The sequence below is a fragment of the Gobio gobio genome (genome assembly GCF_949357685.1).
Source record: "Gobio gobio genome assembly, chromosome: 18".
In the NCBI taxonomy this organism is placed as follows: domain Eukaryota; kingdom Metazoa; phylum Chordata; class Actinopteri; order Cypriniformes; family Gobionidae; genus Gobio; species Gobio gobio.
Genome location: NC_137111.1, coordinates 5,651,305 through 5,678,071, shown reverse-complemented (window position 1 = coordinate 5,678,071; position 26,767 = coordinate 5,651,305). Strand labels below are relative to the sequence as shown.

The following is a 26,767-nucleotide window of genomic DNA, read 5'->3' as shown; positions in this document are numbered from 1 at the left end:
GTGTCCGCGCGAGTGAGTGTGTGTGTGTCAGCACGAGTGAGTGAGTGTGTGTGTCTGCGCGAGTGAGTGAATGAGTGAGTGAGTGAGTGAGTGCGTGTGTGTGTGTGTCCGCGCGAGTGAGTGAGTGAGTGTGTGTGTCCGCGCGAGTGAATGAGTGAGTGAGTGAGTGCGTGTGTGTGTGTGTCCGCGCGAGTGAGTGAGTGTCTGTGTGTGTGTCCGCGCGAGTAAGTGTGTAAGTGTGTGTGTGTGTGTGTGTGTCCACGAGAGTGTGTGTGTGTGTGTGTGTGTGGGCATGTTTTTGTGAAATATCAGGACACAAATGTGTATAATGACATGGGTATTACAAAAAGAGGGTGAAATATGAGGACGTTCCCCATGTCCTCACTTTTCAAAATGCTTATAAATCACAGAATGAGGTTTTTTTCACAGAAAGTGAACTGCACAGTCTCCTGTGATGGGTAGGTTTAGGGGTAGGGGCAGTGTGTGTGTGTGTGTGTGTGTGTGTGTGTGTGTGTGTGTGTGTGTGTGTGTGTGTGTGTGTGTGTGTGTGTGTGTGTGTGTGTGTGTGTGTGTGTGTGTGTGTGTGTGTGTGTGTGTGTGTGTGTGTGTGTGTGTGTGTGTGTGTGTGTGTGTGTGTGTGTGTGTGTGTGTGTGTGTGTGTGTGTGTGTGGTGTGTGTGTGTGTGTGTGTGTGTGTGTGTGTGTGTGTGGTGTGTGTGTGTGTGTGTGTGTGTGTGTGTGTGTGTGTGTGTGTGTGTGTGTGATGGGTAGGTTTAGGGGTAGGGGCAGTGTAGGGGGATAGAAAATACGGTTTGTACGGTATAAAAACCATTACGCCTATGGAATGTCCTCACATTTCACAAAAACCCCCCTGTGTGAGTGTGTGTGATTTAATCATTGTGTTTGTTTGATATTTTGCAAGTCCTCTGAGCATTTCTCCCAGACGATTCCTGGGACAGATGGTAGCTGAAGCTCCTTAAATATGCAAATATTATCCAATCCTAGCCGTGGGCGTTTACTTCCAAGTCTTCAGTGCGGCACGCCCATCAAAACCGAGTGTTTTTCAGAGAGCCTCAAAACCAAGGCAGAAAATAGCCTATTACTTATTCATTATGATGTTTTTGAATGTAAAAACCACACAAACGTCATAAGTTGACCTCAGACAACAGTATACAAAATTTTTTAAAAAGCCAGTTCATGACATCTTTAAAACTAGTCTGGCCAACTAGCAGTTAGTAAAGGTATAACCTTACCTTTCAGACTCAAGTTAGAGCAATATATGTTTTTATGTAACTGACTTAAAAAGTCATGACCCGTTTTAAAAAACTTTACTTGTAAACTTGTAAGAGTGGAGTAAGCAGTTTAAGCAGCCGGCCACCGGGAGTAAAGGGTTAGTTCATCCAAAAATGAAATTCTGTCATCAATTACTCTACGTCATGTGATCATGTCTCTTCAGAAGACTCAGAGTGGGTGAATACACTTACAATGGAGGGACAGAAATATCTTCATTTGTGTTTCAAAGGGTTTGAAATGACATGACAGAATTTTAGACATTTTGGGTGAACTAACACTTTAACATGTATTCCACATGTGTCTCCTTGTGTTTCCGTCTTATCTTCTCACACTCTACATCACTCTCACAGGAGCAAACATTAAATGAACAAACCCATTTTATGCAGCTCACGAGTGAGAAAGGAATAAACCCTGTGTATTTACACCAGTATTTAGTGCTGACCGCGTGTGATTCAATCACACAAACGGATCTTAACGCCAGGTGTAAAGGGGATCATACTGTATAGTAGACTTCCTGTTCACACCATTAGCTAATATGTTTTTTATCCCCCATCTGTGTGTGTGGAGCATCTGACGGAGAGTGTGAATCACAATGCCAGGTGTTTTTTCACTCACTGAATGTGGGTCATAAGAAGTGTCATCCTGTTACACTCCTGTATAATTCAGTCCCCCCCCCTTTTGGAAATAACCAGAGGTTTGCATTATAATTTTAGAGGTTCAAAGAAGTCCACCTTTTCATGGCACACAACGAAGTCGACACACTAAGCATTAAATGCTTTAAAACTGAGGTCAAGCCCCTCGATCTCCACCATCAGTGGTTTTGAAGCAGGATATGAGTGGGCGGAGGATTGTGTGCATATTGGTATGTAATTAACAGCTCAGCAGTGCCTCAGAAGTTCTGATGAGTCAGACACAAATACAAGTGGCAGGATCTGATGACATCGGGCTTCCCGTAAGGCCTCACAGGATGACGTGTGCCCTTGAGCTCCGTCTGAATGACCCTCGCCTCTGTTTGTCCTGTGTAGGAGTTCCAGAAAGCACTGGGCAGCAAGCATTCGGTGTATGACACCACCAGCCGCACGGGCCGGGCGTTGAAGGACAAGACCTCCTTGCAGGATGACAACCAGAAACTGGACGACATGCTCAGTGAGCTCAGGGACAAATGGGACACAGTCTGCGGGAAATCTGTGGAGAGGTACAAACACGTTCTGGTTTCATTTATCCCCCCTCGGCTGCTAAAGAGCTCATTAGTCTTGATGTTGAGCAGGTTTTCCTGCCTGAATGTTGATTATTTCCTCATATTCTCCATTGTTGCAGCTCCTCTCTTCCCAGTCTGTCAGTAATGCTCTGTTTAGTTCCTGTCTCTATGAAGCCCCTCCTTCTGAAAAGCACAATGCGCACTGATTGGTCGGCTTAAGCGGTGTGTTGTGATTGGTCAAGCGCTTCCAGAGTGTTTGGGAAATGTCCAGTTCCTTACAATAACCGCCAGTTTCAACACACTACTAACTAACTGAACCAGGCCCCGCCCCTTTATTCTGCGTAATAATTATTTAAATGAGGAACATTGTGACGTGTTCGTTCCCGGAAGAAAACTCAAAACTACAATGGAGGCGTTTCATTGGTCCTCTTAAAAAAATAGATGTATATATTTTGCAATATCAAAATTAAGCCTGTTTTGGGATAATTTTGTTTATTTAATGACGATAATGCATATTTGCACCCAAAGAAGTTTTACATTTTACATATTTTACTATGAATAATATTTTCGTATGAATAATTGTCATGTCAAAGGGCTATTTTACTGCAATGCAAAAAAAAGTTACAGGGTTAGTTCACCCAAAAAGGAAAATTCTGTCATTAATTACTTCCCCTCATGTCGTTGGACACCCGTCAGACCTCCGTTCATCTTCAGACACAAATGAAGATATTTTAGTGTAAATCTGATGCTCTGAAAGGCCTCCATTGGCTCAATGGCACGGTTCACTCTCAAGACCCTTAAAAGGCACTAAAGACGTCGTTACAAAGTCCATCTCACTACAGTGGCTCTACAATAACTTTATGGAGTGACGAGAATAGTTTTTGTGCGCAAAAAAACCCTAAATAACGACTTATATAGTGATTACGATTTCAAAACACGGCATAATGAAGCTTCAAAGCGTTATGAATCAGTGAGTTGATTCAGCGGTTTGAATCGCCAAATTTCAGCAGTTTGGTGGTTTGACACGCGATCCGAATCATGATTCGACTCACTGATTCATAACGCTTCAAAGCTTCATGAGGCCGTGTTTTGAAATCGTCATCACTATACAAGTCGTTATTTAGGGTTTTTTTGCGCATAGAAACTATTCTCGTCGCTTCATAAAGTTATTGTAGAACCACTGTAGTGAGATGGACTTTGTAACGACGTCTTTAGTGCCTTTTAAGGGTCTTGAGAGTGTAAAGTGCATTGTGTCAATGGAGGCCTTTCAGAGTCATCAGATTTCAACTAAAATATCTTCATTTGTGTCTGAAGATGAACGGAGGTCTGACGGGTGTCGAACGACATGAGGGTAAGTCATTAATGACAGAATTTTCATTTTTGGGTGAACTAACCCTTTAATGTTCTGGTTATTTGTCAACGAACAGCAGTATTCATGGTCAGACTGAAGGATATGTGTATGTGACACCGTATGGGCTGTGTTTTCTACAGGCAGAACAAGTTGGAGGAGGCTCTGCTGTTCTCAGGTCAGTTCACAGACGCACTGCAGGCTCTCATCGACTGGCTGTATAAAGTGGAACCACAGCTGGCAGAAGATCAGCCCGTTCATGGGGACATAGACCTCGTCCTGAACCTCATCGACAGCCATAAGGTAGTGTGCACTGATTCACTTTGTAACAAATCCTTCAAAATGACCCGAAGCCCTAAAATTATATTTCTCTTTTTTTCGTCCAGAAAGCTTATTTAATTTCATTTTGATAATATTTTTTTCTATTTTTTAACACTAGAACTACCAAGGCGGCCATTTTGACCGTTTTTAAATGTTGAAATTAAACCCATATAGCTACAATACCCTGACTTTTCCTAAATGTGCATATATTTTGTTCTAATATTGTCATTTTATTAAAATGACAAAAGACAAAAGAGTATTTCTTCCTAGAACGGCCATAATGGTCAAATTGACCGGACGCATTACAGGCGGCGTATTATTTCAGTGTTTGCTAGTTTCCCCCGCCAGTGAAGATGCCTAGCAACTTTCTAGTTGTTTTTATATGCTATTGACCTTTGAAATGTCAGCAAGAAAGAGATTGGCTGGCAGGCTTTAGTCTTGCTTCAGAGCCTTGATGATGCTGTCGGCTACATAGGATTGTTTCCAATTCATGTGATCCAAACATTTCCAATAACTCCAGAGCATTGTCCAAAAGTCAAAATCTATTGAAAAAAGATAGATCTAATAATTTCCATAATTCAAAACACATTTTATCTAAGGAAATATTCTTCATCAATCCATATTGGTTGGCATTTAGACTTTCAAAAACAACATTTTCACTGCGGTCCATTTACACACCAATCTGCGTCTGTTTTTGGCGCTCATGCTCCATTTAATCCGTGTTGTTCGATTTTTATTCAAATTGAGGATTTTGACACTTTTTACGCTGATGCCATCATAAAATATGATGATAGACATATAAAGATGAATTCTAAAACCTCAATAGAAGCTTCAAATGTAAATATGACATGACAAAAATGACATTTGGGGAACGGTCAGAATGACTGCTATAGTAGTTATAGAATTCTGAAGTTCTAGCTTTAATGCATTTTAAATGACTAGATTTTATCAATAAATACTCATTTAAGCACATTCTTTCAACTTAAATTCAAAATAACCATGGCATGCATAACCCTTTTAATTCAGCTCAAAATATCTCACGTTGGGTGTCTTTGCTGACCTCTTGTGGAAACATAATAATATAAAATGATATTTCATGACTCTTATAGCTCTATATGGAGTGGATGAGCTGTTCCTCTTGGTCCTAAAGTCAGTTTCTCTTCAGTGTGCATTTATATACGCTAGGGTTGTGCCGATAGACGATGATGGAGCGCCGCCATCGTGATGCCACACTGATATTAATCCTAGTCTCTTCTATAGTTAACCTAAAAACTTTGCAGGGATTGCTCTGTAAATTAGATTGAGAATATAACTAATGCATTTATGCTATTTTAAATATTGTAGTCTATGCCAGAGACGTGACCGTGTCAGGGAGGCTACACATATTGATCTTGACATTGTTAGCCTCTTGTCTTTCACTGTACATTTAACTTAAAATATTTAATTTTGTACAAGAAAACAGTCCTTATTAATGAATTATCAGTAGTTTATAGTGTCTCAGGAAATCTTGCTCATTGTCACACAGCTCTTCTGTGGCTTTACTGCTCTGAAGCGGCAGTTTAAGAGAAACCCAGACTTCAGCGAACGGCAAATAACTGTTGTCTGCTTAATACTTTTGAAGTCAAATAATGTCAAATCAAATGAAAGAATGAAGGTGATTCTGATAACACACATTTGTAAAATACAGAAGAACAACAAATCCAGAACAAGAAAATGGGAACAACACTCGGGATGTACATTTCACTTATAATTTCCTATTGGTGTCACAGGGTGTTTTGGTGTTGGTTCATGTTCATGTTTTCAGTTGATCATGTTCAATGTCATGTTTACTGTCCTGTTTCTAAGTTTGTCTTGTTCTGTCAGGTTTCCAGGGGCCTCATTTATAAAACTTTGCGTAGGATTTGCGTCAGAAGTGGCGTAAGGATGAAACATAGGACGTGCGTACTCACAGAAATATTCGGATTTATAAAACCGTGCGCACACACATCCTACGCAGTTTTCCCTTAAAGGTCCCATGGCATGAAATTTTCATTTTATGAAAACCTTCAACATTAATATGAGTTCCCCTAGCCTGAATATTGTCCCCAAGTGGATGGAAATGTTGATCGGTGTAAAACCGAGTTCTGGCTGTCTTTCTCTGCCTTTGAGAAAATGACAGGCCAGACGAGCCAATCCTGAAGTCTCCTGGTTTGACGTCCAAGCAGGAACGGTTTCCTCCCTTTCCTCCGCCCAGAGAATCTGGCACGCCCATGCAAACGCTCGAGAGATCATTACTTGTGAACGAGTGAACGCTGGCAGTTTCTCAGTGTTTGGATGTACAAATGAAAATAGAAGTCTTTTTTCAGTTCCTTCTGATCTGTGATCAGTGATTTCTGATGTGTAGCTAATTATTTATTAGTCGTGCACACACTGCGGCTTCTCTCTCTCCAGACAGAGCGGTGTTTTCGTGTTTTCTATCTTGTGAGTCAGTGTTTTTGTACGTCCTCGTCGCGTCTATCGGTTCTAAAATGTGCATACAGTCTTTTCTGCTCAACATCAGCACAGATAAACCTCACACACGCCGAAGCTCGGCCTTCAACATCCCCGACCCCCAGTACTGCATCTGGCCCACAGCGGAGGCACCAAACGCGGCGTGAGGTTAAGCAGAAGGGGGGTAAGCGTGAGGGTATCCGGGCTAGCCAGCCTAGCCCCACAATAAACTGGATAACATTCGATTACTGCTGTTGTGTCTTTGTTTGCGCTGTGTACTCAACGCGCGTCACTGACGCTTTTATTTTATTTTAAAAATAATGCTATTATCAACACTTACTTTTAACTCGTTCATCTCGCTGTAATGGTACTTTGCATGTGTTACAAAGTTGGTAGAATAATGATGAAGACGGACTCGGCGTGACTGGGACTCGTGTTTATTCAGAACTCTCAGATACAAACACAATAAACTTGCGCTGACTGACAGCGCACTCATAGCTCTGTAGTTACTATAAATAACTTTGTTAGCAATCGCTGAGCTCAGTCTCTGATACATTAGTGATGTCCGGTTCGCGAACGATCTTTCTTTTTAACCAGTTCTTTTTAGTGAACCGAATCAGTTCACCAAATCGGACTGAATCGTTCTAAACGGTTCGCGTCTCCAGTCAGCGCTGATCCATAATTTACTAAAGTTACTAACTTTCTGACATGAGTGACAGTCCCTCCGACTAGAAATAGACTAATAACCTGAAGTATATGCTGTAACTACACCAGTTCAGACATGCTGAGAACTGATGTGAAGCGAACTCAGGTCCATCCGTCTCTCTGGCAGCAGCTCGTGCCTGCTCGTGCCTCGTAGACCTCGTTAAACCACGCCCCCTCTGCTCATTTAAAATGCAAAGATGTCAGCCAATCACAACAGTGGGCGTTTTTACTGAAGTCTCACAGCAGACACGCCTCTTGAAGCAGGGCATTCAGCCACAGAGCAAACAGCAGTATAGAAAAAATGCCTTTTATTTCTAAATTATGACATTTTATGATGTAAAAGTCATACTAACAATATAAGTACAGCTCAGGAAACATTATAAAATAATAGAAAAATGCCATGCCATGGGACCTTTAATAAATCACGATCAATTCTAAATGTAGCGCAGCTTTTGCGGCTTCATGTCACGCCCATAGTTGACCATAAATAGTCCGTGAAACGCCCACAAGTTTATAGCGAAAATCATGGCAAACACAGAGAGGAAATCAAAAAAATTTAACTTCACTCAATGTGAAGTAGAAGTTATCGTTGGCGAGGTGGAAAAGAGGAGACAAATGTTGTTTTACAGGGCACATTGTGGGCTTTACTAATGCCAAAAAGGCACTTGAGGTGCAAAAGGTTGCAGACCCCGTAAATGCTGTCGCCTCACAACCTCGGACCGTGGCCGAAATAAAAAAGAAATGGTCGGACATCAAAGTCGAGGCAAAAAAGCGTCTAGCGCTCCATCGCCAGAGTGTGTCTGCCACGGGTGGAGGAGAGGGACACCGGAGCTGAGCCCTCTTGATGAGAGACTGCCGGCAATTATTGGGGAATCCCTATTAATCCCTATCCCTATCATCTATGTGGAAATGGGAAATAGTTCAGTGCAAATGTAATTTCTTGCAGTTTTCTGAATGGTTGAGACATACGTCATACGTTATTTTATCAAAAATAAAACAAACTAAAGGCATATGCATGAATACCATGATTCCGTAGCTGATGAATACATTTTTACTATGAAAACAACTTTCCCCAGTGGACAATTAATAAATCTATCTATCTATCTATCTATCTATCTATCTATCTATCTATCTATCTATCTATCTATCTATCTATCTATCTATCTATCTATCTATCTATCTATCTATCTATCTATCTATCTATCTATCTATCTATCTATCTGTCTATCTATCTGTCTATCTATCTAATTGCATCTATATCTGCTCCGTCAGACGGACACATTGACGAGAATATCAGTTTTGTAGGCTACATTATTTCGTTCTGTTTACCATATTATTTATGAGGATGAATTGCATAACATGGCAATATTATTGCAGAACATATTTCACTTTTCTTTTTGCAAATGTAATTTTCGTTTGTTTTACACTGCAGATCAATCAAACGGGTGTTCGTGTAGGCTGTTAATTGTAAGACTTGCTTTGTGAAGTCTTCATGTTATTTATGAGAGGCAGTATAGCCATTTCTTTTACACAACGGTCTACAGTTTCACACACTTTCACGTGTTTCTTCCATCTGCCGACGGTGTCGCCATTTCTCATTTCAGCCGTTTTTGTGCGTACGCCTGGGTCAGAGCTTGCGTGAAGGACCGCACATTTTCCCGTCAAGTTTGCTTTTTATAAATACCAATTATTGCGTAGAGAGCGTACGCAACGTTTATAAATGAGGCCCCTGGTCTTGTCATGTGATTCCCATGTCCTCATGTGATCTTGTCGTGTTCTGTCATTGGTTCATTGTTTAATCACTGTTCACAGGTGTCACTTGTCTTGTCATTAGTCTGTGTGTATTTAAGCCCTCATGTTTGCCATGTGTCTTTGTCTGTTATCGATGTTGTAACCTGCTGTGTGGGTGAGGGTTATGTTTAGCCAAGTCAAGTCTTTGTTTTATGTTTTGATATTTTGATTAAACTGCACTTGGGCTTTCAACTTGCCTCCAGTGGAAATCGTTACAATTGGAAAGCCCGGATGAGTCATTAGTTGGGTTAGTAAAATAACAAAATTATAGTTTTTAAGTAGAAAATAGTATTTATGTAAAGAGACATAAATACAGACACATAAATATCCCCCCCGGCGACCATATCATCGTCCATCGCAATGTTTTACTGTAAACATCGTCAACTGCCAATTTAGGAGACATCGCCTAACCCTAATATACACATGTAGACATGCTAAAACCATTTTAGCATTTCTTGTTTGAATTTTGAGCATTTTTAGTGTTTTCTATGAGTACTGAAGCATTCCTCACATTCCGTTCATTCCTATGGGAGTCAAATTGATCCCGCGAGAGAAGGATTTGTTACTTTTTAAAATTTCGACCTCAAAACTCCTCGAATCCAGTCCATTTTTCCGTGGTTCAAGTGCAACAAAAGTCCTAGGGTCTTGGACCACTCCGATGAACTCTATTTCGGGTCATAATGACCCGAGGGAAGGATGAGGGTGAACTGCAGCACATTATATTAAAGAATAAATTAATAATTAAATAAATTTAATACAAAGATCTAAAGTAATGATATATATTATTATGATTGTTTCTGGCTCTACTAAAGAGAATGCCATTAGACTAGTTTTATATAATACTTCCTTCTCCTGCAAATATGAAATCTTTAAAGGCTTTGTTCAAACAAATATTCAAATGTTATATAATGAACGTTTAATTTAGGCTTTTATTCACATATATACATTGATCAATGCATATACATAGAGCAGATATACTGTAACGTGACACAGCAGAACAAACCTCATTGAAAATACAGTACAAATCTAGATCAAATAAATCATATTATAATTCAGTGATGACAAAAATGAACCCTAGGATATACCTTGACAAGATCATGAGCTGTGTGTGTGTGCGTATGTGCATTTTTCAAGCATTGCACAGCTTTCTTAAAACATCCATCCCTGTGTTTTCAGCCTCTTGGTTCTGTATTTGGAGTTTATGGCAAGAATAAAATATAATTATGCTGTAGTTTCATCAGAGGGAGTGTAATATGACAGAACCCACTGGTTTCAATTAGAGATGACAGGATTCCTGGCGCGCTCAAACTCAATGACATCTTTAGAAGAGCTATCAGAGTTATTGAGGTTAGTGATGATGACCTCATGATCATAAATGAGGCCTGAGAAAACGGTCACCAGCGATCTTTGACTATGTTTGGTGCTGTTTACGGCTGATTTATATCGATGCAATCTAGAGCTGAAAAAAATCCAGCCTTTTGACAACATTCTATAAATATTGCAGCATTTACTGTATGTAGTCGTGAGACGAGGAAGGATCACCTAAAGTGATCCATATTTCATACATCACATCATAAAAAACACAGAGCCAACATATCAATTTTTTTGTAATGGTCAATGCTGATGGAAAGTCATGGCTTGGGGCTGAAGTGACTGCTGGTGTGTGCAAGTGTCATAAAAGCCTGGCTGTTGAAAAAGTTTGGATAAATATAGTAGTTATGTCCCTACTGTGATAACATTGGAGGCGGACATGGGCTCTGGCATGGCATAGGCAGCTCGGTAACACTTTTATTAAACAAGTTTAGGGTCCACTTCTCACTATGAACTGCATAACACTAGGATATTGGCTGTTTATTAGTACTTATAAAGCAATACCAAAACTTACAACTACCTGTATTGAGGCAAAAATACAACAATACAATATACAATATAAAATACAACTACTTTATTGAGGCAAAAGTCGTAGTTAATAGTGAGAATTGGCACTTGATCCCCATTCATTCATGTTTATTTGGTGCTGTAACTAGTAGTAAAGAGGAAGAGACCAGGGCAGTAACCATCATAGACATTGAGGGACAAGCCCCCTCCAATAATTAGAAATGGCCAAATTGTTTGAAAATCTTGCACTGCTCTGCTGCTCTGTATGTTGTTAGGATGACAAAAAGGTTTAAAAGTTAAATTGTTTGTCTGGTCTGACTTAGCGGTCTAACAGCGCTCATCAATGTCAAAATGATTGAGATGGCCAATCAAATCAAAGTGGGGGCGGGGTTTAGGGGTCACAGAAGCAGAGCAGGAATTCCAGTGTGAAGCGTCAGTTTAACGTTGAAAGAGAGTGAGATAAGCGAAACATTTAATACATGTCAACTGTTCTGCAATAGAAATGTTAAACGACCGACAGTAACTTTCGGTGATGATAACTTCTCGACTTTTTTCCTTAAATATGGCCGTTTTGAATTGACATGACTCATGGAATTCCTAACTGAGTGTGAAGAGACAAGAAACGTTTTATGTTTTTGACATATTAGGCATACAAATAAATGTACAAATGTGCACTTAATGCAAACAAATAGTTCAAAATGACTAGAACTAGACCTAGAATTTCCTTCATTCTTCTGTTTCTATAGGTCTTATAAAAAATTGCCTATTGAGGCGCTACAGCAATCTATCACGATTGACATTTATCACAAAAATGACATTTATTGATTGAATTTACTTAAAAAATATGAATTTCGTCAAAGATTTCGGCCATCCAAAACTGTTTCCGAAAACTAGATTATTTTCAGTTCCCAAAATTTCAGAGGATCACTAAACCATTCCAAACCGCTCATTCATGAGGTTGTAGGCTCATATATAGACAGCTAAAAGGTGATTGGTTGAATGTTTTCATCCAACGGGTGTCCATGTGCTCTACAGGTGTTCCAGAAAGAGTTGGGCAAGAGGACCGGCAGCGTTCAGGCTTTGAAGCGCTCGGCCCGTGAGCTTATTGACAACACCCACGATGACTCGTCCTGGGTCAAAGTTCAGATGCAAGAGCTGAGCACTCGCTGGGACACGGTGTGTAGCCTCTCTGTGTCCAAACAGACACGGCTTGAGCAGGCTCTGTGTCAGGTAAGACTGCCAAATGTTACACTGAGACATACCCTGGAAACATCGTTTAGTTTCATGACATTTTTCACACACTCTCTCTGACCCTTAGATTTAAACGAGCTACTGTCACTTCTATGTAAATGACCACTGTCTGTCTGTGTGGTGTATTTAATATGCTTTAAGACGAACCGTGTGCAAGATCATCAGTCAGCATCATTGCTTAGTATTTCCTCTTTAAAGGAACAGTAGGGAACAACACGGCTAAAGGCGGACCGGGGTAAAAGGCTCCTCTGATTTTATTCTTCTCTAAACCATTAAATGACACACAAACTTGCCTCAGCACTTTCCAAAACATCTGGTCTTCAAGATGCACGTGGAAATGTGTCTGATCCTTGACCTGATCGCAGCGCAAACATGATTCTGTGCTCGTCTGATCTAATATTTGAAACACTACAATTATTGACTATATTTTGAGACAAAGGTCTTGTTATTGATTTTCAGTTTTGTTCAAGGCCATTAAAGCAACAGTTTTTCAATAACAGAAGAATATGTAAAAGTATGATATCTTGGGTGAAAGACAATAATTATCGTGATAATAAACAGCGGCTGACTTTAACATTTATGACATGATTAGATTCAGATGGGAAATATCATATATTAAGTTGAGTGTCCACCTTAGAGATAATCACCATATTCATAATGAAACCGTCATATTTAAAAAAAATATGATATTAATCATATCATATAATACAATATAATTTATTGTTACTACTGTAAATCTATATTAAATTATTATGGGATCTCATTGAATGCTTTCAGAATATTTTTGTATTTTTTTAAATATGTTTTAAAATATACATTAACATATTTTAATGAATGCATATGTATTGAACAAAAATGTATTCAGTTTAGGGCTGTCAAAAGATTAATCGCGATTAATCACATCCAAAATAAAAGTTTGTGTTTACATAATATATTTGTGTGTACTCTGTATAATTATTATGTATATATAAATACAAACACATTCATCTATATATTTAAGAAATATTTGCATGTATATACTGTATATACATTTATATAATTTATATTATATATAAATATAAATATTTTATATATAAATATAATACATTTTTCTTAAATATATACATGCTTGTGTGTGTTTTTATATATAAATAATAATTATACACAGTACACACACATATATTATGTAAACACAAACTTTTATGTTGGATGAGATTAATCGCGATTAATCTTTTGACAGCCCTAATTCATTTATTTATCAAAATAAACAAAAAATAGTACAAACTTTGCTAAAGTGATTGTTTTGAACAACTATTAACTTTATTAAACATTATTATTAAAAACACATTATTTTATCTAAAGTATTGGTGTCAATGCTGGTTTTGCCCCGTGAGTCTGTGGGGTAAAAGGCCACCTCATACATTTATAAGATTTTCAAACAAAATGAACCACTTTTGTGATTTATTTTCACACAAAATCTGTTGCTCCATCAATGTTCAATACAAACATATACTTTTTCTACAATCATGTACTATGGGAGGAAAGAAAAGCACATTTTTTCTTGAGGTGTGCCTTTAGCCCTCAATGTTTCTGAAAATATCAGATCATTTTAAAGGAAAACGCCACTATTTCTGGCGGTAGCACTTTTAGCATAGCTTAGCATAGATCATTGAATCTGATTAGACCGTTAGCATGTCGCTCAAAAATGACCAAAGAGTTTTTGCTATTTAAAACTCGACCCTTCTGTAGTTACATGGTGTACTGAGACCAACGGAAAATGAAAAGTTGTGATTTTCTAGGCTAAACTCTCATTCCTGCGTAATAATCAAGAGCTGTGAGCCGTCCCATGAGTGCAGCGGCGCAATGATATTACACAGCGCCTGAAAATAGGCTAACCTCCGTCAACATAACCAATGTGACAACCGGCTCACACAGAGAGCGCTGGGACTATTTTCAGGTGCTGTGTAATATCACTGCGCCGCTGAACTCATGGGACGGCTCACAGCTCTTGATTATTACGCAGGAATGAGAGAATAGTTCCTCCATATCGGCCTAGAAAATCACAACTTCTCATTTTCCGTCGGTCTTAGTACACGATGTAACTACAGAAGAGTCGAGTTTTAAATAGGAAAAATATTGAAACTCTTTGGTCATTTTTGAGTGAGATGCTAACGGTCTAATCAGATTCAATGATCTATGCTAAGCTATGCTAAAAGTGCTACCGCCAAACCCAGAGATCGGCTGAATGGATTCGAAAACGATAAAACTCAACTGTTTAACTCTAGGGGAGACGGAAAATGACGTTTTTTGATGGCATGTTACTTTAAAAGCTTTAAATTGTCATAAATTGTTTTTTATTTTTCATGTCGATTCTATTGGCACCTGTAATCTGCTCTTTATGAATGCATGTTTGTACACTGTTCCTCAGGCGGAGGAGTTTCACTCCACCGTTCATATTTTACTGGAGTGGCTTGCCGAGGCGGAGCAGAGCCTTCGGTTTCACGGTGCTCTTCCTGACGATGAAGAAGCCCTCCGCGCTCTCACCGAACAACACAAGGCAAGTTTCCCACAACTCAGACAGAGAATCCACATGAGACAAACTAATCAGGGGGATGTTTACCTTCTGAAACCCTTCAATGACATTAGAATATCAGTATTTACTGGCAAAAACTCTATCTGTTCTGCATTACAGCAAGCGAGTGCCAGAGGGGTCAGAATCTGTCCAAGACAGAACGCGCGTCTGTGTTTTCCACAACTTTGACATTCTTTTCTTTATTAGCTCTAATAACGTGAAGTCCGGCTCATTCTTACAGTCCAACTGCGTAACACAAGCCATACATGGCTTCAAATCTTTATTAACTACTGCTTGCCAGGAAACAGTTCAACCCATATTTCCTTGTAAGTGTGATCTCATATTCACAATCGAGAGACATTATTCACGCCCACAGTTCGAGGAAGCAAACATCAGATGATGGCGTTTCTCTTTATGTAAAAAAGTTACTAACAACCAGCGCTTAATGGCGACATTTCACTGAATATTCAGATTTTGGTAACGTTTGGTAACTACATTTAAATTTATACTATAATATTTTTGTATGCATGTAACACATGCGGTCAAATATTTGGGTATTCATTTATTTTCCCCTTGGTATTTATTTACACAATAATCTATGGTATCACTTTAGTTTAGGGTCCAATTCTCACTATGAACGTATTATCATGCATATTACTAGGATAGTGTCTGGTTATTAGTACTTTAAAAAGCACATATTAATGCCCTATTCTGCATGATCATATTCTACATCCATTCATTTAACAATTAGCTTACTAACTATTAATAAGCAGAAATTAGGAGTTTTTGAGCCAAAAGTCGTAGTGAGAATTGGCGCCTAAACTAAATTGTGACCTAATCTTAATATTTCATGTCCATTTATTTATTTATTTTATTGGGTAAGTAGCCGTGTAATAAGCATAAAAATGTACCGTCTGGACAATGTATTATTCTGCTTTGCGTTGGGATCCTGATAACCGCCTCCAAGTTTGTCTAGACGGGTTTTATAATAGCCGACTATTTGTTCTGTTTTACTGACAAATATGATTGAAACCTCTCCTATCCCCATAACGTAGCCTTGTAGGCATCACTTACAGTGTTGACAAATTAGTTGACTAGATTATAATGGAAGCAATGTAGTTTGGCAATCTCACTGTGGACAACTTTCACTGGTCATGGTGAGCCAGTTGCATCTAACATCATTCATGTCCTCAGATTGTGAAGCAATAGCGGTGGTGATGGACTTCTCTTTGTGTAACCATGGCCGCTTACTAATGGAAGAACTTTTGATACATGCAGGAGTTTATGAAGAAGCTGGAGGAGAAAAGACTGGCCCTGAATAAAGCCACCAGCATGGGAGAGGCCATCCTGTCCATCTGCCACCCCGACTCCATCACCACCATCAAACACTGGAACACCATCATTAAAGCGCGCTTTGAGGAGGTTTGTCTATTCCTGCCAGATTTCACTCAATCATTCAGATATATTTGATGAGAAGCACATCATATTTATACATGATATGTAGGGTGAATTCAGGGTGATTGGCACACTTTTTACAAGTCATCCAAAGTGTCCCAATCACTCTGAATTCACCTCTATATTTGAATTAAAGTACAGGAGTATTAAGTCTGGCCAAGAACCGTTCACTTAAGCCGGGTGCACACTAGGATTTATAAATGGACTGTAGGGACATGTCTGACTGTACAGCAGTCAAGACTGGTTAAAAATGGACACACGCAAGAAGACTCGTCTGGAGATTTCACATTATCAATCTGTCACACGTTCAGCGACTGTATTACATGCTGGATTGCTGTTGCACTAATCGGTCATAAGGTTCTGTGCTGCTATTGGTTTTGATTTACAGTCGTCGTAGAAGAAGCCGCACTACAGGACTGTGCCTCATCTGAGGTCAGATTTGTTCGCAATAGTCATCAATCGGCTGTCAGTGAAGATTAATCGGCTATCAAACTAGCGATCAACGACTACAGATTGTGGCCTAGGATTAGAGGAATCTTTTAGGATTTGCAGAATTTTTCAAATAGTGGCCAAAATCGTAGAGTGTGCACCCGGCCTAAGTCATAAAGAGACCATCTGACTAACATGTAACAAAACAAATGTATCTGTTTACTTGCAACCTCAACAAAGTGTTTTTTCATTGTTGTCTTTATGGGTTTTTACACTGGGTAGTTAGAGGGACTCAGTTATAGGAACGAGCCACCAGGGCAGTCCACAGAGAACTACATTTCCCATAGGGACATTTTTCTGGTTTCATTCGCACCGCCAGTAGGAACTCTGAAGTGATGTAAGCCGGCCGACAGCAACATCCATATTGCAGGTTACATTTTTTTCAAATTTAATATATAACCTTGTATGAAAATACCATATGAAAAGGTAATGCGGGATTACATTTTTTTTTAAAGACATAAGAGCACAAATTTAGAAGATAAAGTGGCCGTTTGTAAAAAAAAAAAAAGTTTTTTTTTTTCAACATCACGTCATATTACGTCACGAAAAGGAGTCGTTTCCCGGGCTCTGCGTTGGCTCAGTGCAGAACAGGTTGGTATTCAGTACAAGTCTCTGTATTTTCTGTAGTTTTTCTATTCCAGTTTATCATTGTCATGGTAAATTATTGTGTCCAGCCTGTCAGGTCATCAAGTAAAAATAAAAGTTAGGAAACCTGCATGGTGGCGTTTTGTGCAGGTGAAGAGACGGGACTTCACTTCTGCGGCTGCTTCGAAACACGCAGTGGTGTGTGTAGTGTTCACTTTAGCCCGGAGGATTATCATCCCGGCGATATGATGGAGTCAAACATTGCAATTCTGATGTAAAGGATGATATTAAATGAATAAACATCCACTCGCGATGCTTCTTTGATTGTATGGCTGTGGTCTGCCATATGAGTACATTAATAAACATTTCCTCAGCGTCCGAACTGTCATTGCGATCCATTGTTTTCCTATCGTTAAAATTGGCCGCACTCCCTCCCGTTACGTCACGTCCGGTTTTGGCATTTTTAAATGCCAAAAGCCTTAGTAGCGTATTTATGAGTATATTTTATAGAAAATCTAGTTCCTACATTATTTTCACTGGAGGATGCCGTAATTGAAGCTGAGTTTTTGTTGTGTGACGTCGGTTTTGTAATAAGGGAGGGAATGTAGATGTAGTTATGCGACTGAAAGAGCAAAAAGGAGGGCTAAGATACAAACTCTCCTACAATAACTAGCAGTGTGACCTATCATCCAGGCTGAGAAATGAACACAATGTGACGTTGACATTAGCCTTCTGTAAGTTAGTTTGTGGAGTAAGGAAATGTAAAGTTTGTGTTTACACAGCTTTTTAAAAAAGGCGTTTGTCTATGTTTTGTTTGCCATGCATTCGGCCAATCATCGTGCGTCACTTGCGCCACTGGTAGTTCCTATTGTGCTGGGTAAGACTGTACTCTGAAATAGGAGTTAATTTAGCCCCCCCTCCAAAAGGCGTTCCTATAGCTAAAATCTTTCCCAGTTCCTGCGGTGCGAATACACCAAAAAGTGAGTACTTTCAGCAATAGTTAAAGGAACTATGAAAACACTCTTCCGGTGTGAAAGCCACTTTTCAGAGATACAACGCCTATCTGAACCACTGAATCCAGGGACTAGTTCTTCCTCAAAAGTGCTCACTGTATCAACGTTTTACCTTGTAAACACAACACTTCCAGGCGGACTAATAAAACTACATTGTTCTCTTATTTCCCAGAGTTGTGTAAAGCCAGCCAATCAGATCTTTCCAGATCATAAAAGTACTTTCCAGTTTTGTGTGATACCTCAAATACTTGTGCTGGCAACCAAAATGCTGTAGGTCAAATCCCACATTGGGTAACTGTTATCAGTCAGTCTAAGGCTTACACCTGGTATTAGGATGTGTGCAAGTAGACGAGGGACACACTCCCGTTTACACCTGGTGTTTTAATCTGACTCTTTGTCCACTTTCAACTGCTTCTGTCCTGATTTCTTCAAGCGGAGGGTCTATGGGCGGGAAATTCTATGGGCTTTTTCCGATCTTTTGGACAAAATAAATAAATAAACACACAGAGACGACAGAAAAACACACGGAGAGCATCAGCTTTACTTTCTGCTCTGACAGACACAAGACCAGCCGAACGCTGCGAGTGTGTGTTAGAGATCAGGAATGGTGTGCTTGGGACGTTTTTCATCTTCAAACCAAACTTGGGTCTTCAGCCGACAAAGTTTAAATCCCATCTGGCTAGCGTGCATCCCATAATGTTCACGCGTTAGGTCAGTAGGCGGTCTTTTAGAGGATGTTTGACCACACTACGAAAGAAATCTGTCTCTGACGACCTCTGGAAGTGGACCAGCTCAGTGTTTTAGACCCCTGTTTACACCTGTATTTGACATTTATGCATTTGGCAATGCTTTTATCCTAAGCGACTTACAGTGCACTTATTACAGGGACAATCCCCCTGGAGAAACGTGGAATAAATTGCCTTGCTCAAGGACACACTGGTGGTGACCGCTGGGATCGAACCAGCAACCTTCTGCATATCAGTTCAGTGGTTTAACCCGCTGGACCACCATTTAGCGTCGTCCACTTGTGATCCAATCGAGCAAACCGCATCTTAACACCAGGTGTAAACAGGGCCTGGCATTGTCCACAGTGCGAGTAGGCTTATCAGATGTGTGTGTCCATGTCAGGTAACAGCCTGGGCTCGTCAGCACCAGCAGAGACTGTCCAGTGCTCTGGCCGACCTGCTGGCCACTCAAGAACTGCTGGAGAACCTCCTGAACTGGCTCCAGTGGGCTGAGACCACACTCGGCGAGAAAGACAAGCAGCCTCTTCCTCAGGAGTTGGAGGAAGTCAAATCACTCATCGCTGAGCACCAGGTACCATCAAGAGCTCAGTTTTACTCCATTGCATAGTCAAAGGTTTATTCGGTTAACGGTTTGTGTCTTTGCTGTGTACAAGACATTCATGGAAGAGATGACCAGAAAGCAGCCGGATGTGGACAAAATCACCAAAACTCATAAGAGAAAAGCCACAGCAGACCCCCCGGTTCAGTCTCAAATCCCCATTCTGGGCAAAGGACGAACAGTCAGTGAGTACAGGCATCACATGGTCTTCACGATAGTCATTATTACGGACTTCCCTGAACTGTACTATTGCCTTAGCATTATTTGAGCAAGGTTTAGATATTTCGTTTTAGGGGGAAGGTTTGAGGTTTAAAAATGTGTTTGGGAAAGAGTTTGTTAATACAAAGACCTAGGCTGTGTCCAAAATCGCACACTCTCTCAAGATGGTTTGTTTAAGACATTTGTTTTTGGTCATCAGGAAAGAGATCCCCGACACAAACCATGTACGCCGCAGCATCACAGGCTCAAATCGAGACCAAGAACCCCAGGGTGAACCTGCTGGTTAGTAAGTGGCAGCAGGTGTGGCTGCTGGCTCTGGACAGGAGGAGGAAGCTCAACGATGCTCTGGACAGACTCGAGGAGGTCAGTCATACATGCACACCTGACCTCAGATCTGTGCCATATTGAATGTAGTCATCAGGGTCCTTAAAAACTAGAGATGCACCGATTGCAATTTTCTTGTCCGATTCCGATTTCTGATTTTTTTTGCAGTGACTTGTTGAGACGATTTTCTGTTAAAAAAAATAAATAATTAACAGCATATACAAACAAAAATCTACTTTTTTGAAATGCTAAATTTTAGTTTTATAAAAAACAAGTTAAAGGACTAATAAAATAAGAACAAATAAACACATTTCAAACCACATGTGGATAGTCTTCATTGTAAAATGCTTACAATTAATTACAAAACAGAGCAGAGAGTGATTTTCTTTAACTGAATACTTGCCAAGATGGTCATTTTGACATAATAATGTGTGTATTTGACTGTTTAAGCGCATTAAGACACTCATTTTGGTACTCACGACTCTCAAGCTGCTTGAGATTGCACTATGAAATCTGTTTTATTTTTTCCCAAATTCCTTTTTATTTCTTTCCATAATTCGTTCTTTCCATTTAAATTTTTTCTGGATCCCGTTTGAATGATTTAATCAAAAACACGTCTAATTAATTGATTCAATAAAAAATAACTTAATTTATTGATTTATAATAATAGGGTCCAGTTAGATGATTTTTCTTCAGTTTTTCCAGAGATTCTGTGTTGTGTTTTTTAGTTTTTCTTCTAATCAAATGAAGGCATAAAACTTTTATTTATTTTTAATCAAATACAAAATTAAATTTTGGCAAACAAAGTGCTGCACAACAGGAGTTTACTGTTACAATTAAAACAATAGAAAGAAATAAAGTAAAAATAAGGATTTTTTGTAAAAACCGTTTTGAGCACTTATGATCCATATAAAGCTCTTGCTGCAGTGTTTCAATCACTAAAACAGCGGAACGTTTTTAAAACACTATAGGGTGAGCTGCACCAATGAGGATTAAATTAAGCAAAATGTAACGCTAATCTAGGATTTGTTGATCTGGGTTTTATTTTAAATCGAGTTGTGTTGCACCACTTCATTTTAACCACAGATTAACCGTGTAGAAAGACCGTCAGAATTAAAGGGCTGATCGGGATGACCCGACACCAGGCTAAAGAATCATTAGTGCAACCCTTAAAGTGCCGTAATGTACAGTGATATTAAAACATCAAATTCAGTTTACACCTTTTTGCTATATACAGGCTAGTAGATGAGGCCAGAATATGAACAAAACACGTTTTTTCTTTATAATGGTTTTCGATGGAAAAACACTTAAAGGTGCACTATGTCAAATTTTTGCAGTAAAACATCCAAAAACCACTAGACCAGTGTTATATATTTTGTTCAGTTGAGCACTTACAATATCCCAAATGTTTCCAATTATTTGTAAATCATGAGAAATTGCTATTTTACCCGAGGAACCGGGACGTGTGAGGGTGTGGCCTGTCGATGACATCATATCCGCGTTCCCCTCAGTTTCTGGTTTTATTCTGCAGAAACGCTTTCCTCTCAATGCAGTGTGAACAAGTGTCATAGCAGCGGCTGAGAGAACACACAGAGTAACGCCATCCCATCATCAACACACTCAGATGAGTCTAATATGATCAACAGAGCCACTTCCTCTCCTCCGATCATGAGTGTGAGGTAACGCAACCTCACACTCATGAGCGGAGGAGAGGAAGTGGCGACTGTGGCTTCATAATAAAAGTCCCGCTGCTCACGAGGTGTGTGTTGCGTTCATCTTATGAACAATCGCTCCAGCGGTTCCTCAGCTCCACAACACTCGCTCCTGCTTCTGCTTCACTACAGTAACGTTAATAATCACATCAACATGATTTCTGCCCGAGTCCTGTCCTGATTCTGAGGTGAAGACCACATGTCCCAAGATTCTGCGCTCAAACGGGCCATCATCAAACTACACCTTTGTTTTGAATAGGTGACCTCTAGCGGACGGAAAAGTTACATAGTGCACCTTTAACGAGAAACCTCATGTTGCATTAATATTCTGTGTTCATCTGCTTTCCTGTACAACGTATGCAAAATCAATAAGGTGTATATTGACTTTGGTCTTTTAATATCACTGTCTTACTGCATTAAAACTGACTACAAACCTGGTAAAAATGACTGGCGGGCAATGGAGGAAAGCCTTGTTTTGCCCTCCAGGTGGGCGTTCATATAATGTGATGCCACGTGAAAACTTATGAGTTGCCGCTGGCAACAAAAACTGGCTCAGAATCAGTGAGACTGGTCACTGATCTGGGCCGATCATGCGGAAAACCGTCCGATTCTGATCCCTGGCTGGTCGATCGGTGCATCTCTAATCTTTACATTAATGTGTTTTTATCACGCCTGAAACTCGTCACATATGTGTTGTATAGAGGGTTTACAAGGGTAGCCGCTATATTTCTGCTGTTCCATAAGTGCATTCAGCAGGTGAATTAAAAACAAACTAATCTGAATTTAAATCTTATGTGTCAATCTTCTGCTCTAAGCTGAAAGAGTTCGCCAACTTTGACTTTGACGTATGGAGGAAGCGCTACATGCGCTGGATGAACCACAAGAAATCCCGCGTCATGGATTTCTTCCGGCGTATCGATAAAGACCAGGATGGCAAAGTCACAAGGCAGGAATTCATCGATGGCATCCTGTCCTCAAGTAAGGAAAGATTTCAAACGGTGACGTCTTTAAGTGTCTCAGGCTTTACGCTCAACACCTCTCTGGTCCTGTAGATTTTCCCACCAGCCGTCTGGAGATGAGCGCCGTGGCAGACATCTTTGATCGGGACGGCGATGGCTACATCGACTACTATGAGTTCGTGGCTGCTTTACATCCCAACAAAGACGCTTACAAACCCTTAACAGATGCTGACAAAATTGAAGACGAGGTAAACATTAGCAGCTTGCTTTCTGGAAAGTCCACCCAGTGACTGGAAGTATTACAGATGGCCTGTCGTGGAGCCTGATTTATGACTTCATGTGTTCAGGTGACTCGCCAAGTCGCTAAGTGCAAGTGTCCGAAACGGTTTCAAGTGGAGCAGATTGGCGCCAACAAATATCGGGTAAGTGACAGGTTTTTCATACTTTGGGGATGAGTCAAGAAAAAGCTTTATATTTATTAAACTTGATATGGAGCCCTAGGCCAATACAAATATCGAAACATGTTCGTTTTGTCAGTCAAGTAATAAGACCCTCAAACCCATCACAGTACTAAAATAAGTTGAAAACTTTTATTAGAAAACGTTGTTTCTCTGGTTGAAAACGCAGTCGTACATTGGCTGTATCCAAATGAAAGGCCTGTTCCTTGTATCAATGCCGATATAAGGAATGTTTTGAGGACAAGATGAAGTCTGGAAAGTTGGCAGAGTTCCTCAGGCCCCGTTAAACTGCCCGCCTAAACAAACCTCTTTGCCCCGACGCTGTTGATGCCAAAGAGAATGACTTCATTACATTTTTACGTGCCATTGCATTTGTCAGTCTCTCAAGTGTGAGGGCACTTCTAATAAACAGATCCCATACCGTTTGGTCACGGTCAGCCCGTAATCTCAGGGAATAATAAAGGTGTCCATAAAAACTGGCTAGAGTCCAAGTTGGATAGGACCTTTTTAACAGTTGAATTCATTGAGTGAACTGATATTTACTAATGTTTGTCTTTCCATTGTTTTTTTTCCCCCTACATCAGTTCTACCTCGGAAACCAGGTATACATGCATAGTGCTTTTTACAGATTTGCTGTGCTGCCCTTTTTTGTTTAATCTGATTCACTGTCAGTGTGTCTTTGAATCCCCAATATTTAAGGCTGTCCTAAACTCACAAGCGGATATTTAAGCTAGTTTTTAACCCTCTTCCCAGAGCCAGCCATGTATATGAGACGTGGCTGTGTGCAAATCTCCACTGGCATTCAAGCACAGTGGCGAGGGAACCTAACTAGTGCAGGTGAAGCTGTGAAACATCTACTTCCCTGATACTAAATGACACCACAAATGGTGTCTAGTGCGGATATGTCCTTTGTGTTGTGAAATAGTGCATTTAGCAATTATTAGGAGGATTAGTTTAAGCAAGCAGAAACGTTTGGGAATAGTTTCAAGTCAACATAAAATCAACTTTCACTGTCCCTGTTACACATCTACTTACTATAGTAATAACAGTTATTACAAGCAACTACCCCTAAGTACATGCAGTTCATTCATATTACTCAGTAATTAAATGTATAATTTCACTGTAATAAGAACACGTTAAGGGTTAGTTCACCCAAAACCCATAAAAAACATAATTCAGATATCATTTTTTGTGTTTCGAAGATGAACAAAAGTCTGGAACGACATTTTTGAGTGTACTATCCCTCTAAATGAACCCTTTTTCAAAGCAAATAAAGCGATACGCCATGAGAGGTCCTTTGACAACAGTGATTTTAGCATTGCATTGATAAGACCAATAACAATATTATAAATGACATGTATTAATAAGAAACAGTTCTTCTACTTGCAGCTGTTTATAGTTTAAAGTCAACATGCTGTATAATCTTGGCACATTACAACAGAACATGTGTTTATTTGCATATTCAGGCCTTATTGTTTTAGGTTACCGTATAGGTAATTATAAATAATAATAAACATTTATTTGTATAGCACTTTTCATACATAAATGCAACTCAAAGTGCTTCACAAGCATAAAACAAATAATAGGAATACAAATTCACACAACATCAATATAAAATATTAAACAACAAAAGCAACATACGATTCAAAATGTAAAATAAAAGATAAAGAAATTGACAATGTCACCTCAATATCAGTAATAAAACCTTCACACAATGTTTTAATTCTGATAAGCAGCTTTAAAAAGATATGTCTTAACCCGCCTTTTAAAAATATGAATGCTTGGAGCCTCTTTTACTTCATTAGGCAGAGAAATCCAAATATTTGGAGCATAGTGACTAAAAGAAGTACCACCAGATTGTTTATGATTCACTGAATAATGTGCCAGAAGATTAGCGCTAGAGGATCTCAAACTACGATTTGGAACATATCTTAACAGACAGTCAGAAATATATAGAGGTGCCAGATTATGCAGTGCTTTATAAACCAATAAAATAACCTTAAAATCATTCCTTTGATGAACTGGTAACCAATGTAATTCCATTAAAACCAGTGTAAAATGCTCACCCCTTTTTAATTTCATTAATACTCTGGCAGCTGCATTTTGTATCAGTTGTAGCTTTGCTATAGAGCCCTTAGGTAAGCCAGTGTATATAGCATTACAATAATCAAGATTAGAGAAGATAAAAGCATGAAGGAGTTTTTTAGCATCATCCAGGGATAAAAAAGAACGAATCTTAGCAATATTTCTCAGATGATAAAAGCAAGTTTTTGTCACTTGATTAATATGAGACTTAAAACTCAGGTCACAGTCCAAAATGACACCTAGGTTCCTTACTTCCTTCTTAGATTGTAGGGCTAATGTACCCAATCCAGCTTCTATCCTCTCCCGCTCATGTTTCGGGCCCATAATGAGAATTTCAGTTTTTTCTTCGTTCAGTTTCAAAAAACTTGTGTTCATCCACGTTACAATGCTGGTCAGACAACTTGTCTAATACAACAGTGTCTCTGAACTCAACTGAAATATATAACTCTATATAATCAGCATATAAATGATAGTTCATGTCGTATTTCTGAATTATACTACCTAAAGGTAGCATATATAATGAAAATAAAATAGGCCCAAGGATTGATCCTTGTGGAACACCATGCAATATTTGACCATGCAGTCTTTCTAAAATCTTGCCAGTAATTAAAGGATTAGTTCACTTCAGAATTCAAATCTCCTGATAATTTACTCACCCCGTGTCATCCAAGATGTTCATGTCTTTCTTTCTTCAGTCGAAAATAAATGTGACATTTGTTGGTCTTTCAAACACCACAACTTAAAAAGTCAATTGAATTTAAAAAAATGAAAAGGGTTTCTTATAAAGGAAATATTGTTGATCAATTTGATATATGACATGTATTTATTAAAATTCTTTTTTAGGAAAATAATGAATTCGGACACAAAAAATACATGTCATTGACCCATATACATTTTTATAAAAGGTTAAGAAAATGACCGATTCGCTAGATAATAAGACCCTTATTGGATCCCTTCAACCGTTGGTCCCATTGAAGTCCACTATATGGAGAAACAACCTGGAATGTTTTCCTCAAAAACAAAACCGCTCTTTTCGACTGAATAAAGAAAGACATCTCGTATGACATGAGGGTGATCTAATCCCTTAATACAGTAATGCGATGGTTACTAATGTTGTTTCATGTTGACTTGTTCTACAAACACCCAAGATAGTTTATAGTCACCTATCTGCTTTTGAGTTGAAATGCACTTCTCCCCGCAGCGCTGCATTCTGCTTTTTATTATTATTTGCAAGAGCTTGGCCACACAACGCAGCGTGCTTGCCTTCTGCTACCTGCCTAACGCCCTTATTTTAGCTCTGCTTTACAGGATCCTCACTCA

General features: G+C 39.4%; 1 protein-coding gene across 5 annotated transcripts in view; it reads left to right on the top strand.

Annotated features, from left to right (window-relative positions):
• The window catches only part of dst (dystonin), a 338,403-nt gene that overhangs the window by 292,849 nt on the left and 18,787 nt on the right, over positions 1-26,767 (top strand). For all 5 annotated transcript variants that reach the window (XM_079842865.1, XM_079842868.1, XM_079842869.1 and 2 more), the window contains 12 exons: positions 2,318-2,487; positions 3,982-4,141; positions 12,038-12,232; positions 14,661-14,789; positions 16,083-16,226; positions 19,475-19,663; positions 19,746-19,875; positions 20,109-20,272; positions 22,761-22,923; positions 22,998-23,152; positions 23,252-23,326; positions 23,947-23,964. In XM_079842865.1, coding sequence (XP_079698991.1) covers positions 2,318-2,487; positions 3,982-4,141; positions 12,038-12,232; positions 14,661-14,789; positions 16,083-16,226; positions 19,475-19,663; positions 19,746-19,875; positions 20,109-20,272; positions 22,761-22,923; positions 22,998-23,152; positions 23,252-23,326; positions 23,947-23,964 — 1,692 coding nt within the window. The remainder of the gene's footprint in view (positions 1-2,317; positions 2,488-3,981; positions 4,142-12,037; positions 12,233-14,660; positions 14,790-16,082; positions 16,227-19,474; positions 19,664-19,745; positions 19,876-20,108; positions 20,273-22,760; positions 22,924-22,997; positions 23,153-23,251; positions 23,327-23,946; positions 23,965-26,767) is intronic.